The sequence below is a fragment of the Callithrix jacchus genome, chromosome 3 (genome assembly GCF_049354715.1).
Source record: "Callithrix jacchus isolate 240 chromosome 3, calJac240_pri, whole genome shotgun sequence".
Taxonomy (NCBI): Eukaryota; Metazoa; Chordata; class Mammalia; order Primates; family Cebidae; genus Callithrix; species Callithrix jacchus.
Window position 1 is genome coordinate 47079443 of NC_133504.1, and position 17884 is coordinate 47097326.

The 17884-nt window shown below is 35.2% G+C and overlaps 1 protein-coding gene across 3 annotated transcripts in view; it reads left to right on the top strand.

The window, feature by feature from the left end:
- IQCM (IQ motif containing M) overlaps positions 1-17884 on the top strand; it is a 495919-nt gene that overhangs the window by 61674 nt on the left and 416361 nt on the right. For all 3 annotated transcript variants that reach the window (XM_035292858.3, XM_078367842.1, XM_078367841.1), the window contains exon 2: positions 15252-15336. In XM_035292858.3, coding sequence (XP_035148749.3) covers positions 15300-15336 — 37 coding nt within the window. In that variant the 5' untranslated portion in view covers positions 15252-15299. The remainder of the gene's footprint in view (positions 1-15251; positions 15337-17884) is intronic.

A 17884-nucleotide genomic window follows, 5' to 3' on the forward strand; every position in this document is an offset into this window, starting at 1 on the left:
TATTCTGTTCACTTTCACTCTTATCAATTTCTTCTATTTTCTTTGAATTTAGTATATTTTTGCTTTGTATCTGTTAAAGTTGAATGCTTATTTAAATACTTGATATTTTGTTTTAATAAACACATTTAAGGCAATTTATTTCTTGATATTACTTTGCTTTTCATAGGTATGATTTATTGTGTTTCTGTTTATTTTCAGTTATAAATATTTTATAATTTCCTTTGTGATCTATTCTTTTAAAAATGTTATGTTTTTAAGAGAAGTTTGGTTTTACAGTAAAATTAAGAGGAAAATATAGAGATTTTCTGTATATCACCTAAATTCACTTGTTCTAGATTTTAGCCATTCTAATAAGTGGGTAGTGGTATCTCATTGTTTTAATTTGCATTTCCTTGATGATATATAATGTGAAGCATCTTTTCATTTATATTATTTGGTGAAGTGTCTGCTAAAATATTTGGCCCATTTAAAAATCAGGTTGTTTTCTTACTGTTGAGTTTTGAGAATACTTTGTATATTTTAAATAACAGTTCTCTATCAGATGTATCTTTTGCAAATATTTTATCCCAGTCTGTGCTTGTCTTCTCATTCTTCTTGATAGTGTCTTTCATAGACCAGTAGTTTTTATTTTAATACAACATAGCTTATATCAATTATTTTTTCATGGATAACTTCGATGTCACTTATCAGTAGAGATGATCAAATAATATAAATTTATCAATAGAGATGATCAAATAATTATTTGATCATCTCTATTGATAAGTGAATGTAATATGTTTCTTTCATGAAGTTATACTATAGCCTTTCCCATTGATATCCCACCAGAGTGATATTTTTGTTACAATTGATGACCCTATATTGACATATTATTATAACCCAATACCCATAGTTTACATGAGGCTTCACTCTTGGTGTTAAACATTCTGTGGGTTTGGACAAATATATAATGACATGTATTCACCATTACATGCTGTGTTTCACTGCCCTAAAATCCTCTGTCCTCAATTAATTCATCTCTCCCTCTCCCTTTACCCCTGGCAACTAGTGATCTGCTTATTGTCCTGATAGTTTTACTTTTTCTGAAATGTTTTATAGTTGAAATTATACAGTATGTGGCTTTTTCAGATTGACTTATTTCACCCAGTAGTATACATTTAAGTTTCTTCCATGTCTTTTCATGGTTTGATAGCTCATTTCTTTTTAGCACTGAATAATAATCCATTCTACTGAAGGATATCATGGTTGCTTCTGTTTTAGCAATTATGAATAAAGCTACTATAAACATTCAGGTGCAGAATTTTATGTGGACATGCTTTAAACTCTTTGAGTAAATACTAAGGAGTGAGATAGCTGGATTTCATGGTCAAAGCATGTATAGTTTTGTAAGAAACTGACAAATTGTCCTCCAGAGTGGCTGTATGATTTTGCATTCCCACCAGCAATGAGTGAGTTTCTGTTGCTCTACATCCTGTCAGCATTTGATGTGGTCAGTGTTCCAGATTCTGGCCATTCTAGTAAGTCGGTAGTGGTATCTCATTGTTTTAATTTGCATTTCCTTGATGAAGTATAATGTGAAGCATCTTTTCATTTATATTATTTGGTGAAGTGCCTGTTAAAATATTTGGCCCATTTAAAAATCAGATTGTTATCTTACTGTCAAACTTTGAGAATTCTTAGTACATTTTAAATAACAGTTTTCTATCAGATACATCTTTTGGAAGTATTTTCTCCCAGTCTGTGGCTTGTCTTTTCATTCTTCTTGATAGTTTCTTTCACAGACCACAAGTTTTTATTTTAATAAAATATAGCTTATATCAATTATTTTTTTCATCTATAATTTCAGTGTCATATTTTAAAAACTTATCGCCAAACCAAGTTATCTAGACTTTTCTCCTGTTATCTTATAGGAGTTTTATAGTTTACATTTTACATTTAGGTTTGCAATCCATTTTGAGTTAGTTTTTGAGAAGGGTGTAAAGTTTGTATTTAGAGTCTTCATTTTTTTGCATCTGGATGTCCAGTTGTTCCACACTGTTTGTTGAAATGACTGTATTTTGTCCATCAAATTTTGACAAAGGAGCTTAATGTAGACTTTCTGGACTATCCATTCTGTTCCATTTATCTATTTTTCTCTTCTTTTACCACTGCCACATTGTCCTGATTATATTAAGACTTGAAATAAGGTAGCATCAGTCTTCCAACTTTGTTCTTCAGTGTTGTGTTGGCTATTGATCTATGGTTTAATCTATGAGTTATTCAGGAGTATGTTTTAATAAACTATCTTTACTGTTCATTTTTAACAACTGTATTATTCAAACATTTAACATTTATTGAGACATTTTATGTGACTTAGAATATAGACACTTTTTTGTAAATGCCCCACATGTTCTTAAGAAAAGGGTGTATTTTCTCTGCAGAAATACACACACAAGAACACACACGCGTAATATCAGGAATATATCTAATGTTACATTTAAATCTTTTCTAATTTGCGTGTGCTAAAAAATTTGAAACTATTTTGTTAGGTACATATGAATTGTGTTTGCTGTATCTTCTTGAACTGTTGCCCCCTAAATATAATTTGGTGTACCTATTTATCCCTATTAATAATTTTTCATGGGATATCTATTTTATCTGATAACATTATTGCTACTTTTTTTTTTTGCTATTATTTCTTGGTATGTATTTTCTCAGGAATTTTCAACCTTTCTATGTTTTTGGTTTTAACTATATCTTTTATAGCCAACCTGAGCTGATTTGTATTCATATTCTTATTAATCTCTATTGATAAGTGAATATAATCTGTTTATTTTATTGTACTTATTTTTTTAAACATCTTAATTTATGTTTCTGCTTATCTTCCCTTTTCCTTTTCTTTTTTTTTTCTCTCATCGTTGGCCTTATTTAGCTTGATAACATTTTCATAAATTACTGTGTGGTTTTTCTGGTAGTTTTGGAGTTATACATTATATTTCTATTCTATTAAATGTTACCTTTAACATTTCAGTGGGAATATTTGTCTTTAAATTTCTCTTTAAACATTGTTCAGTCTGTCTACCCTTTTCGCAAACAAGCTAAGGAACTGGAACCGTTAATCTACTGACTCCTTGCTGTGCCTTGTTTCCCCCTTCTTGGTTGTTGGATTTAAAAATTTAGTTCTACATGAAAAAATCCACCCGGATTGCTCTTTTAAGTTTTGTTTTGTAGGTAATAGCTATGTACATTTATAAACATACTTAAAAACATATTTCTAAGCATATTTAGAAACGTCAATTTTGAGGCTGTTTCTTTTGTTCAGTTCATTCTTTTGGGCTCATTGTTTTCCTGTGAAGCTTATTTTTTAGCAACACTTTTGAGTATGTGTTTGGGTGTGTTATATGATTTCTTAGACTTAGTATTTTAGAAAGTCTTTATTTTCTCAATTTTGCATGAAAGTTTAGATTGATTTAGAATTTAGTATTTATTTGTATTTTCCCTCAGATATTTTAAACATTGTCTTCTGTTAATTATAATTGCTGTCAAGAGTTCTTTTATCAAAGTTGCCATTCTTTTCTAGATAGCCTGTCTTTTCTCTATATGAGAATTTAAGTTTTTTTTATTCATTATTCTTCAAATATTTATTGATTTCCACTTCGTGTTGTAGGCACTGGGGGATACATCAGTGAACAAAGTAGTAAAAAAATCCCAGCATTCATTAACCTTGCAGTCTAGGGAGTGAATATATAAGCTAAGATAAAGCTAGATGCTAAAATAAATTAAACTCCTAATTATCAGTAGCTTGATTACTTGAGTTTTTATTTTATTCATCAAACTGTCCCAGTTAGACAGCTCTCCTTTAAACAATTATTAAAAGACACACATTTCTTCTGCTATGTGACTGCCATCTTTTACATTTGGAGTTTGGTACCAATGTTGTCCTAGGGTCACCTCCATTTCAGTAGGCAGGAAGGGGAAAAAGCATGGAGCATTGCATGGGAAGTGTTTAGGCACCAGGCTTGCAAGGGGCACTTATTTTGACCACATATTTTCCAGTGGCCAGAACTAACTTACTTTCCACACTTTAACTTCAAGGGCACTTGGAAAAAGTAGTCCAGCTGTGGGTCCAGGAGGAAGAGAAAATACATTTGGGAATCAGCTAATAGTCTCTGTTATGTAGAGAGAGATAATAAACGAGAAAATACATTGTATGTTAAATAGTATTTGTGTAAAGGAGGAAAATAAATCAGGTAGGATTTAGGGAGGGTTGCATTAGTGAATGGGTGGCTGGTGAAGGCCTCATAGAGAAGGTGTTTAAGTACATACCTGGGAGAAGTGAAGGGTTGGTACCTTGTGAATCTGACAAAAGAGCATTTCTGGCACACAAAGTAACAAATGCAAATGCTTTCAGTTGGGGGCAAGCCTGGTCTGCCCTGGTCTTTTTTCCCTGCTGTTCTGTTTCCCCAGAACAGCAGAGGAAAAAACTGTGTGGCTCCAGGAGAGAGAGAGTCAGGGGCTGGAGGGAAAATGAGATCAGCTAGTCACAGATAATGTAGGGCTGTGTGGGGACATGGTGACACTGGAAGGCATCAGTAGCTTTTGAATGGAGGACATTGTCTGACTTATTTTTTATTTGAAAACTCTGGTTGCTGGGTTGGGAGTAGAACTAGGCCACTTAGGAGGGTGTTCTAATAATTTAGGTAAGAGAGAACAGTGGTTTCAGCTAGAGTAGTTAGTAAAGGTGTTGTGAAGCTATCAGCTTCTGAATTTATTTTGAAGGAAGAACTGACAGAATTTGCTAATGAATAGGATGTGGATGTACAAAATAGAGAATAGCCAAGGATGGTTGTCTGGCCTCAGTAACTGGAAGAGTGGAGATGATGTCATTTTCTGAGGGGGAAATCATCAGAATAGGATCAGGAACTCAGTATCAATGTGTAAAATTTGAGGTGGCTTTGTGACATTCAAATGAAGAAGTGAGAGCCAAGGGGAGAGGCCAAGCATAAAAATGTCTATTTGCCAGTTATCAACATAGAGATGGTATCAAAAGCCATGAGCCTGAATGAAATCACAAAATAAATGCATGTGGTGGAAAAGAAAAGAGATTCAAGGTCTAGCCTTGGGACATTCCAATATGTTGAGGCCAATGAGATGAGAAGGAACTAGCATCAGAAACTGAGAAGGAAGTTAGAGAAGGTGAGAGAAAATCTAGGACACTGGAAATTCCTGGAAGCTAAATGAAGAAAACATTTCAAGGAGACAGTGATAAAATACGTTAAATGCTATTGAGGGAATAAGACCTTCTGGGTCAATGGCGAACCTTTTGGAAATCATAGCATGGGAAAATGTCAACACCTTCAACCGTATCAGGAGGCTGTGTTCAAAGTATCAGTTATCAGTTACATTCCAATACTGATTGCAAGTTCAATAGAAACTAGGAAACAACAACCAAAAGGGGAGATTAGGTGACTCATGGTCACAAGATCCCTCTCTACACCGGACTAGGGGACAAACACTCAGCAACTCAGAATTACTTGGGAATATAAACCCAGGCAGCCCCGACCAACAATGGCAACCCTCTCAAGTCCCCTTCCACCCTTCCATGCTGTGGAAGCTTTTATTTCACTTGCTCAATAAACTGCATTGCTTCTCACTCTCTCAGTCTGTAAACTCTTGTTTGGAGCTGGAACGCTAAGCCAAGAACCTGAGCCTGGAGCCCAAGCTGCAGATCTGGTTACACTGTTAATAGATCAGCTAAGATGAGGACTAAGATTGACAATTAGATTTAACACCATGAAGGTTTTTGGTGATCTTGATCAAAGAATGGTAGTTTGCGTTCCCCAGAAGGACGCTTGGACATGGAGATGAGAGTGGTGTTTGTTAATTAGTACTCTTGAAATAGCCATCTCTGGATTTCAAAAGGGAAGAAAGCAGAAATTGTCAGAGGGAGAAACTGAGCTGTGATGTAGTCTAGTGAAGGGTCCTGGGGAGGGGTGGGGGGGGTCTTTGATGTTGAGTTGACCCTTCAGAGAGTTGTCCTGAGTTGGGACAAGTTACCTGAGCCTGCATAAACCCTAGTCAACTAGCCACTTATATTGGACTGCCCTGTAAGGTAACTGTGTGAATCCTCAGCCAGGGCAATTCTGAAGGGCAAAGCTGGGGACTGTAATCTGGTAGCATTGCTAGCAGTTGGATAATAAGTTCTTTAGGGGGCTCTGAGTAGAACATAACAGATTCACTAGAGTTTAGATAGAGTAGCAAGGGCAAAAGCTTTGTGAGAGCTGGTTTAAAAAGGAATGGGAAGACAGAAATTGGAGATAATCAGTTTAGATGACTGTTTTTTTCTTCTTCATTTCTGATACTAGGAAGTGTCTGAGTGTGGATTTATTTTTATTCTTTCTTGACATCTGGAATGTAGTTTTAATCTTTAGATTCACGTCATTTTTCAATATGATACTTCAAATATTGCTTTTCCTCCATTTTCCCCCTAGAGCTTCCTTTATACACAGTTTGGAATCTTTCAATTTTTCCTTTATATCTTTTAATTGTTACTTCATCTTTCTTTCTCTATCTCATTTTATTAACTTCTGGGAAACTCCTTATTGTTATCTTCTAGTTCACTAATTCTCTTATACTGTGTCCAATCTAGATTTTATTCTGTATATTAAGCTTATACAATTTTTGAAAGAATTTATTTTTATTTAAAGGATTCCAAATTATTCTATTTCATATCTCTATTTTTTTTTCTGGCTGTTTGGTTTCATATTTTTATATTCTTTTTCTGAGATACTATTTCTTCTTCTATCTCTTGGTAGAGTCTTAACCTACTTATTTTAAATTGTTTTTCATATTCTTTTATTGTTTTCATTTTCTATGTAACGTAGTCTAGTGAAGGGTCCCTGGGGAGGGGTGAGCTTCAATTGTTGATCTTATTGGCTGTCTTTCCTAGTGTTAGTTTTGAACATACATTTAAAAATTTTTAAATTATATCATAATAATTTTCATGCTTATGTAGTATAGGAAGTTTTATTATATTTTTGTTTTATTTACTTCTAATGCTCATCGCTTTCTGATTTACAGTATTGTAGTTGCCACTGGCTTCTCAGTCCAGAACCAGATCTTATATTGGTTCTTTGGGGGTCCTGCCCCTGTTCTAGTGATATTTCAAACCTGTTTCTGAGCCAGTGGCTGGTATGGCTAGGGCTTGGTGGTGAGACATGTCTGTCTCCTCTGCCTCTCCAAACATGGAACTTACAATAACCCCCTGTCTCAAGCACCAGTGAGAAGTTACATTTCTACCTCTTTTCAGCTAGTCATTTTTAGCAGAGTCTGGCTGTGATCCCCTACCTCATGTGAGAATTATTTTGAGTTCTGGTTACTACACTGCAGCTGAATTCCAGGTTGCCTCTACCTACTTCTGGGAGCTGGGACAGCATCCGCAGCTTCAAATCTCATCACCCCTCTGTATTTATTTTCTATTTCCAGCCCTTGAAGGTACATCCCTACCCTATGTGCATACATTTAAAAGTACATCCCTACCCTATGTATACCCTATTTATGCCTGTCTTGTTCCTTAGGGAAAAGCTTTCAGCCAGATTTTTTTTTTTTTTTAGACAGAGTCTTGTTCTGTTTTTCAGGCTGGTGTTCAGTGGCATAATCTCGGCTCACTGCAACTTCTGCCTCCCAGGTTCAAGCAATTCTCTTCCTCAGCCTCCTGAGTGGCTGGGATTACAGGTGTGTGCCACCATGCCCAGCTAATTTTTGTATTTTTAGTAGAGATGAGGTTTCACCATGTTGGCCAAGCTGGTCTCGAACTCTTGACCTCAGATTACTTGCCTGCCTAGGCCTCCCAAAGTGCTGGGATTACAGCCGTGAGCCACCCACTGTGCCTGGCCTTTCAGCCAGATATTGATGAGGAAAAGATAAATGCTTTGATATTAGTTACTCAATGTGCTATTCCTCCCAGGGATTTTTTTTTTTTTTTCCTAGAAAGATATAAGTGCTAGACTTGGTGGTGTATACATCAACAATGTGTTAATTGTGGACAATATTTGCTTTCTTGGGGACTCATGTTTCTAAAGTCACCCATGTAGTACACAAAACATTATTTATCTCTTATCCTTTCTTTTGTTTTAATTCTTTACAGAATCCACACATATTTATAGACTCAAGATTAGAGTTTATTATTAAGTCCTTCCATGCATATCATGTCCCTAGAATTCCCTTCTTTATTCTTTAATGATGTTGAGGAATATGGTCTTGAGGCTGTTGCCATCCTTCTTTGTGTTCTCTGTTCTTTCTATGCTATTCATACCCTCCTCCAGTCTGCTGCTTGCCCTGTTTTTCACAGAACTCATTCTCACTCTTGATTTTACATACCACCTCTGGTTTAAACTACTCTCAAATTTACATCTCTAATATAGAATAAGATGCAATAAGAAGTAACAAATATGGAAACGAGTATTTACTGAGTAGACCAGGCGTAGACCTGTGCTAAATATTTTTAGACATCCATTCATTTGGTCTCGCAGTAGCCCTGTGAGATATAAAGATTACATAATGATTATTACAGATAAAAGAGATTAGTTTGTGAGCATTAAGAAAATTGCTGTCCTAATTTCTGGGACTGTGCAGCTCCCAGGATTCAGGACCTTCAGTTTTAAAGCCAGGAAAGTCTCAGGCAGACTGGAATGAATTGATCACTCAGGCCTAAGGCCATCGATTAGGAAGTGAGGAAGTCTGGGCTTGAACCCAGTCCCATTCAGCAAATCCCTGCTCTTCACTTAGTCTCTGTTAGAACAAAGTAGAATAAGAGAGTTGAGTCAGAGAGTAGAAGGTAAAGAAGGAATTCATGCAGGGGAAATTTCACAGAGGGGAAAATCCTGAAATTTCATCAGGGGGATTTATGCTTTGTCAGGAGTCAGGAAACTCAGATTCTGGTTGCAGTTCATTCACAAATCCAGTGTTAAGCTGAAATCACTTACATCCCTATGTTGCTCTTCCCTCTCCTGTAAAATGAGAGGCTAAACAAGACAACTCCCAAGATTGTTTTCAATTTTAAAGTTGTTTTCCTTGAAACTGTCCCTTATATAAATTCTCCAAAACTACTTCAGACCTTGTAAATATTTGCTAGTTTTTTAATAAGGTTATAGAGATAAAAAAGAAAACAGAAAGTAGAAGCCAGAATTTTGCTGTATTTCACCATTTGCTCAAATTTCTAGATTTTGCTCTTTAACATCACTATTTCTGAGCACAGCATAATTCTATTGAAACAGTTGAACAGTTTTGGCCTTTAATTTATTGTATTTAATTTGTTGTAATTAACTCTATGGTGTTTTCATTGTTGTCTTTAACTGTTAACATAGTGTCCCAAACATCACAGTGGGGAATGCTTAATGAATTAAGCTTTCTCTCTTTATTGTTATTTATAAAATGTTGATGGCTTCTATTTAAGGCATGTGTGATTAATAACTGAGAGAATGTACTTTTATAACAACACTGCTTTAATCTGTGAAAATCACAAGCAAAACAGAGTCACAACATGTCACAATTATCACTGAAGGCATAACTGCATGTATTGATATGGAACTCTTCATAAGATATTTTGAAATCATTTTTGATATAGTAGAGTGCTAAGGAAATAAGGCTCTTATTATTACCTTTTTTGTTCTTGGACATATGTGCTCTGATACATTTCTAACTGAAATTCCCCAGAAATAAAATTTATGATAAAACATAGCTTCTAATATTTTAACATTTTGTTCAAGAAAAGTCCAATCTTTCTTATTACCCCCACCTCTGCCTTTCTCTTGGCATCTGAGGGTTATTAGTCAATAACTGAGCAGGAATTTCAGGTGAGAAAAATGTGGAATAATGTGAACTTTTCTGGAACCAGTTTTTGGAGTGTGTGTGTGTTTCTTTATTACTTGCTTTGGATCAAAGTACTTAGCTTCTCATTGGATAATTATGGTCTTCCTATCAAGATCTTATCAAGATAACAAGAGGGAGCAAATTAAGCAAAGCCCATTAGTCACATTACAAAAATTCATGACAGGTTATACATACATTTCAGTAGTAGTGGGGTTTCTAAATAAGTATTGGGAACTCTGAGAAAACTAAGATCGTAATGCTTTAGGACTTCTCTGCAGGAATTCAAATCAACAGTCTTAGAGTTTTTATTCCTTGGCTAGTCTTGTGCTCAGTCTTATAGAAGACAAAATAAATTTAAAGAACTAGTTCCTGCCCTGGAATCCAGCACAGATGTTGGTGGCTTTTACCAAAACTCTATGCTTCATATTTCTTTTGAGTGAGTGTAAGAAGAGAAATGGAACAATCTGTAATGACTGGGGTAGTATTTTCAGTGTTCTAATAGGTTACATCGAAAAATTAGTAAAGTGTATATTATTATTAAGTAAATTATAATTGATTTATAACATATAATCAGAAAAGTGCACAATTCCTGCATGTAGCTCAATGAATATTGATGAACACATTTCAATAATCACCTTCTGATAAAGAAATGCCCACCTTTTAAGAGGGTATTCAAGAGGCCCTCCTTGTGCCCCTGCACCTGGGACCCTGCACTCTTTCCTCACAGATCACCATTATCCTGTTTCCTATTGTCATTAGTAAGTTTTGCCTGCTTTTGAACTTTGTATTATTAAAAATATAGACTATGTCCTCTTTATGCTGGTTTCTTTCAAAATAATATATATGAGAATATACTATGTCTTTGGGTAAAGCAGTTTATTTTCGCTGATGTAAAATATTCCATTGTATAAATAAAATGCAAATTATCTATTCTATTGTCAAGGGACATTTGGGTTGCTTCTAGTTTTTAGCTGTTACAAATAGCACTGCTATTCTCATTCTTATATGTGCCTTTTGGTGTACATTACAAGACTTTTTGTTGGGAATCTAAGGGTTAGGTCATAGTATGGATTCAATTTTTAAGGTAATACCAAATGGTTTCCTGAAGATTGCCAATTAACATGGCAACAGGCAGTCTTAATTAGAACTACTGAACTATTTCAGTAGTTCTATGTCTTTTTCAACATTTGGTATTTTCTAAGAAGCCATTCTTTTGGTTGTGTGATGGTTGTGGTTTTATTTGTGTTTCCTGGGTGATGAATCAGTTTTGAATAAGTATCTTTTCACATGGTTCTTTTCCATTTGATTGCCTATTTTTATATTCAACTGCCTGTCTTTTTCATTGATTTGTAAAAGTTCTTTATATTGTATATTTGTGCTTATAATTGTGTATGATACATGGACTAAAATGCAGTATTTCAATTTATTCTAGCAGTTGATCTCTACTCAAGTATGGCTCCATCTAACATTGATCATTTCCTTTTTACCCCCAAGTTACTCTACTTAACCACCATGAATGATAGTCTTGTTTCACCAACCCCAGCCCATCATCTGTTTGTAAGCTTTGATCTTCAATGACTTTCGACGTATGTGTTCATGTATTGCCAAATCCTATTTTATACAGAAATGTATCAAAATCCTAAAATAAGGTCACAGAAAAATTCCATAGTTTGTTGAAAATGGCTCTGAATAGTTGTTTTTACCCATTAAGAGAGGTAAAAGGTAAAAAAAAAAAGAGTGTAATTAACAAAAAAGAGTAAGTAAAAGAATTTTAAAGTATAATGGGAGAGTGTTTTCAGTTTAACATCTCCTTTTTAATGAGTTGAGAACTGAAATGTATTAATAACTGCTTTTATGTGATTTAAAGATTTAAATATTTTATGTAAAGCTGGGGATATTTGAGATCTCTTAATTAATGTAAGTGTCCATGCATGCCCATAAGAGAATAGAACATAACATCTATTTTATGAAATAATGAAAACTTATATACAGAAGGTACCTTTGAAGTCATTGATTGTACATCTCTGAACCTGGAGTGTGGGGTTGAAGGTGGGTGGGAGGTATTTGGGAGTGATGGGCAGTTCAAGGAAAGCCCCTAAGACCCTCTTCTGTCAGAGCAGCCAGGCTTTCCACCTGCTATTCTCATTGGCTTCTGAGAAAGAGTTCCTTTAAACATAAGTTGAAGCTACTATTTTTAATATTATGTATCTATTTTAAATCTTTTGCTTCTAGACAAGGAAGTAGGATTCAGAGAGGTTGATTGGTTTGCTCCGGATCACTTTGACAATGGCAGAATCAGGACTGAAATCCAAGTTTGCTCTCATCACAGTGCTCCTGGAATCTGAGCTTTGTGTTAGCCGAAGTGATATCCTAATGATTTATTTATATTCTTTCCTTCCCACTTCCTGGTTCTGGGTAGCATATTCACCTGAGTTATTTAGAGAATTAGAGGAAGGTTTCTGCATCAGGAAAGGAGTATAACTTCATGTGCTTGCCACTGTTCCATGTGGTCCCTGGATTCCTGGCTTACCTGATATTAATCATAAATTCATAGAGTATCTTCTTTCCAACTCATTTTATGGCCCTCTGACAAATTTGGATTATAATTTAATTATGTAATTATAATTTTTTTATTCTCCTATAATCTAGTGTAGCTGCACCTCTGTATCCATGGATTCCACAAACGTGGGTTCAACTAAACACAGACTGAGAATATTAAAAAAAATGGACAATTGTGGCTGTACTGAATGTGCACAGACTTTTTTCTTGTCATTATTTTCTAAACAATATGGTGTTAGAAGTACCTGCATAGCATTCACATTATATTAGGCATTTTAAATAATCTAGAGATGATTTAAACTATATGGGAGAGTATGCATAGGTTATATACAAATACTATGGCATTTTACATAAGAGACTTGAGCATCTGCAGATTTTGGCATTCACAGGGGTCCTGGAATCAATCCTTCATATACAGAGCAATGACTGTATACCTTTACACATTTTAGATGCCTAATATTGGCCCTGTTATATTGGTCCTCACTGGGACTTGTACTGTTTGGTTTCCTTTAACTGCTCTCCTTTTCTTTTCTTATTCCCATTGTTTGGTGCTGGCAGAACTGATGATATGGTCAGAGACACTAGGAGACTTGACAGAAAGAAGTCAGTTAGAAAGAAAATCCAGAAGATAACCTAAAGGTCTTTGTTGACTTAGTAGAGGAAAAGTGGAAGGGGTCTTATACTTATCAGAGAAGGATGACTAGGACAAAAGCTGGGAGGGAAGTCCTAGTAGTTTAGGCTTGAGAGACACATTATGTTTTTGGCTTTTTTTCCTGAAATAAATGGAAAGTCCCTTGCACAACTCAGGCATTAAATATGATTTTATTAATTGACGGATGCACTCAGCATCTCATAACTGTCTGCTGGAGACTTAAAGTGGAGAGGGGCCCCATTTGCTGATATTTTATGTCACTGTGTCCATTTGTAAGCAATTCCATCCTTCATGGCCTTTCTCCACCCCCAGCTCCTGTCTCAGAGTCCTCCCTCATCACCTCGGGTTTGCAGGGGCATTACCACGCCAGCACCCCTTAGGATGCTTGACTAGTTTTCTGCATTAAAAGGACAGTGGGATATCTTGCTTGCCAGCCAATTTAATGCAGGCTGACACTCCTGGCACATTGAATTAAGGTGGAGGAGCCAATAGCCCCAGAGAAGCGTCCATTTCTATGGAGATTAAAACAAGAAAATGACAGAGCACAAAACAATTTTATTTCCTTCTTATACTTAAAAATAAAGAAGATAGTAATTAAACCAGGCTAGAAGATGAGTTCTGATTGTTAATTGCTAAGGGAGATGCAGTATTTTAATTTAACCCAGTTCATTTGCAGAACTAGGCAGACAAGGTGCATATTCTGTGCTCATGTGATGATGCTGACAACTTGAGAATTAATCATTTTTGGATGTTTCAGATTTGCTATTTTAAAACTGTAACTGCAATAGTATTTTCCCCCTTTTGGGTAGAAGGTGAGGGAAAGTGTTATAGCATTTTATCTAAGAGTATGAGGCTACAGGGTCCTGACTTTCATAGGGCAGAACTTTCCTACAGAGTTACTAAAAGAATTACCAAATTATTTAATAGGTCTTGAATTCTGAACTCATAGTTTGTTAGTAGAGTCTGCCAACTGAATAATTATACATAGAGTCTTAGAACAAGGGCCTCCATGGAGCTCTGTTAAAGCATTTAATATTCCCATTTCTAATATTAAAGCCATGTGGGCATACAGTAGCATGCACTGATGTAACTGACTTCTGGGCTACAGAGGTAACATTTGATACATTTTTGATAACGCTTTGGAAATAATGATAATGTCAAATGTAGAAGGGCTCAGCTCAATGAACCTATTAATCAGCCCTTTATTGAGCACCTCCAGAATGCAATGCACCGGCTTGGGAACCGGTGCCTCATGAAGGATGAGGCACAAGGCAGATTTCATTCCTCTAACTGAACATTTAAATATTCTGGGAAACTTTCAAAAATGCAGATGCCTAGGTTCCACTCTAGACATGTATTTAAAAACTCCTCAGGTGAATCTGATATTCATCCAGTGTTGAGAACTACTGGTATAAAGTATAGTTTTGTTTTCAAGGCATTTAGAGTCTAACTGGGAATATAGGACTAATTGGGAATATAGATGTATAGTATGTATCTATCACTCTGTGTTTTTAGCTCCTTAGACAGCATATGATCAATTTCTAGGGAGAGGTATGGGCAACATAACTACTGTATTTAAGAGAGGAACAGATCACAATAACAGAGGCTGGGTGGTCATGGAAGAGGTGGGATTTGAACCTAGGCTCTTAGGGCAGGTAGGATATAAATAAATATAGATGAGATGTCAAGGCATTCTGAGCGGAAGGCTGAGATAAACTGAACTTGAAGGTAGGAGTGTATAAGGCATGTGCCAAGTACTAACTGGATATTAGTTGAAAGTACTAAGAAAGTAGGTAGTGGAAAGTAGTAAGAAATCTGAGACCTGCATAGGGTCTTGAGCCCAAACATTTGGATTTGAGTTTTGCCACTACATAACTTCTTACCTTGACAAGTTATTTTACTTCTCTAAGCTCCAGTTTCCACATCTGCCAAATATTCGTAATAATAGTTCCTACTGGGTTGTTTAGTTTCAGTAAGGCAATGTGTATACGAGCACTCGATTAATTGCAGAGCCCTACCCAATGCCAGCTATCGTTATTGTCTTTTGGAGGGGAAGGCATTGAGGGTTGCAGAGCATAGAAATGACATATAAAAAGTTTTAATCTTTCATCCTATTTACTTATGAGTGAGCAAAATAAATGGCTAAAAATAAATATTTATTATCACTGAATTACTTAATGTAACTATGTTTAAGGATTTGGAGCTCACCCTTCAAAAAAGAAGATTATCCTAACTTCCCCTCATGACTACTGCAGAGGCTATGGCTGAAAAAGCAAAATGTGAGTATCTATGCTTACCTAACAACTTGATGTACAAGTCATAACACTCCAACTGTTTTAACTAATATTTTCTATTAATTTGTGACCCTCAGAGCACCACACTGTTGGCATATCTTGAAAGGATTTATTTCATTCCCTTTATTATAAATAACCAACTTTTGAGAGATCTTTTTAACTTATTGTGCTATCCCATATGGTATTCACTTTTCATATGTGGGCTACTCAATCCTTGAAATGTGGCTTGTGGAAACTAAGGAACTGAATATTTAATTTAAGTTTAATAAATTTTAATTTAAAATTAAAAACTGATAATTCAGTTACTGGAAAACTTTAAGCATGTTTTGAACAAATTTGGGCACATAAATCTATTTTTTTCAGGAGACTATTTTATGATATTTAGATAAGGTTAAGTAGTTCTGACAAAAATTTAGCATCTGAGTTGAGATGTATATAAGTACAAGCAAAATGCATACAGAGTTTTGAAGATGGAACAAAAAGCATGTAAAATATCTAATTCATTTTCATTTTCAATATTGATTAATGTTTAAATGGCAATGTGTGGGTGCATTTTATTTAAATAAAATAGTCTAAAAATTAATTATTATGTTATATAAATGAATTTCACCTTTTTAGTATGTCTACTTGAAAGCATTTAAATTACATATGAATTACATAAAATTCAGTTTACATTGTATATCTTTTTTCAGCTTTATTGGGGTGTAATTTACAAATAAAAATTGAATACATATGAAGGTGTACAACGTGTGTTAACATACATATACACTGTAAAATTATTTCCACTATCAAGCTAATTATATCTCTTACTTCACATAGTTAGCTTTTTTTCTGGTGTGATGAGACTACTTAAGATCTTTCTCTTAGCAAATTTCAGGTATACCATACATTATTATTAATTACACATTGTATTTCTTTTATAGTTGATATAGACTTGGCAACAAGACAAGCAGTCCTAACATATAGTGCTGCACATAGGGCTGAGGTTATTACTGTTCTGCTACTTCCTCTTGGCTCCTGTTACCCCTGACAGTATATGATACAGGCCAGCTGGCATCTGCCTAGGGCTGCCAGTAGAGCTCTGTGATGATCACTTTAACTCTTTTTATTTTGATAACACAGAACATTTTTAAAGATGAGAAGGTCAGAAAGGGTGGAGGATCCAGGAAGTAGAGGAGGAATATTCTCTAGTTCCATTTTGTCTTAGGTCATGCCCACATGACCTTGATGCTATGAGCTTGCCATTTCCCTCCATCTCCATAGCAACCTGGCCATAGTCTGAGAAATATTAACATAGAAAGATTTTTGGGCAGTATCCTATAAAATATGTCTGAGGTATATATGAAAATTATTAGCATTTCTTGGTGCTAAGAAGGCGAGATACTTTGTTAAAGAAAAACAAGGAATAAGGGCGGGAGAAAGTGAGTCAGTAAGAGACAATTCAACAGAGTGCCTTTAATTTAGAACTGAGGAGTTGAGTCTTAATGCAGAATGTATTATGGGGAAGAATGTTGAATATATGTTTTAGGAGTTGATAACCAGATACCACTTGAAATTTGGGTTTTATTTGGTTTTATAACTCTTTTTAGGAAGAAATTAGAAATAATTTATGTTTTTTCACTTCCTTATAATGAAATTAATATAAAGTATTATATTAGAAGTTTTTGACCAAAGAGCTTCTATTCACTTTCCAGGTTCCATAACTCTTTACCCTAGAACTGATGGCCTTAGTTCCAGCTTCTCTCCTCTCTAGCTTCTCCTCTGTCCATCTTCTCCCACTTCTCGGCACTCCAACCCTTCTCTCCATCTGAACTTGTTTACAAGCAGGTTCTTTCCATAGATGCAGTTATTCAGACCTTTATTTGTTTTTTGCTCAGTTGGTGTGTATTCACTTTTCAGCAAAGAAATTCTGCAAAATAAAACTTAGGACGAGCTCAAATATGTAAAACAGATAAGATCCGGGCTCTGATTGAAAGAAGGAAGCACCCCCACAGCACATGAAATTAATGAAGCACTTTAAATTTAAAACCACTGCCTAAACCTGGCTTCCATTCACATGTTATTTCTTTTGGGATATTTCTGTTTTCAATATTATTTTTAATAATACAGTGAGAAGCTTTATCTTTTTAAAGGGATATTCATACATTAGTGAGCTAGCGGTAGGGAGTGTTGGTGGTTGTTGGCTTCTATCACAGTGTCCATCTTAACTGACTGTCATGGCATCTATTTACACATTTTTTTTCTTGCACTAGACCCTTAAGCACTTGGAAGACAGAAATAGCTAATCTTATTTATTTTAGTACATTTAGCATCAAAACAGCATCTAGCACTTAGTAGATATGTAATAAATATGTGCTAAACTGAGTCCTATTGTGTCTAACTGGGGCTTTTGTACACCTGTCAGGCATTTACCCTAATTGCATACGTAGGGTTGGCCTTAGCCATGTGGCCATACATCTTTGCTTAAGATTACTTTTTAAATAAATGTTTGTGAAGCCTCTCTGAAGAATGTAGCCTATTAATGGGAAGGATG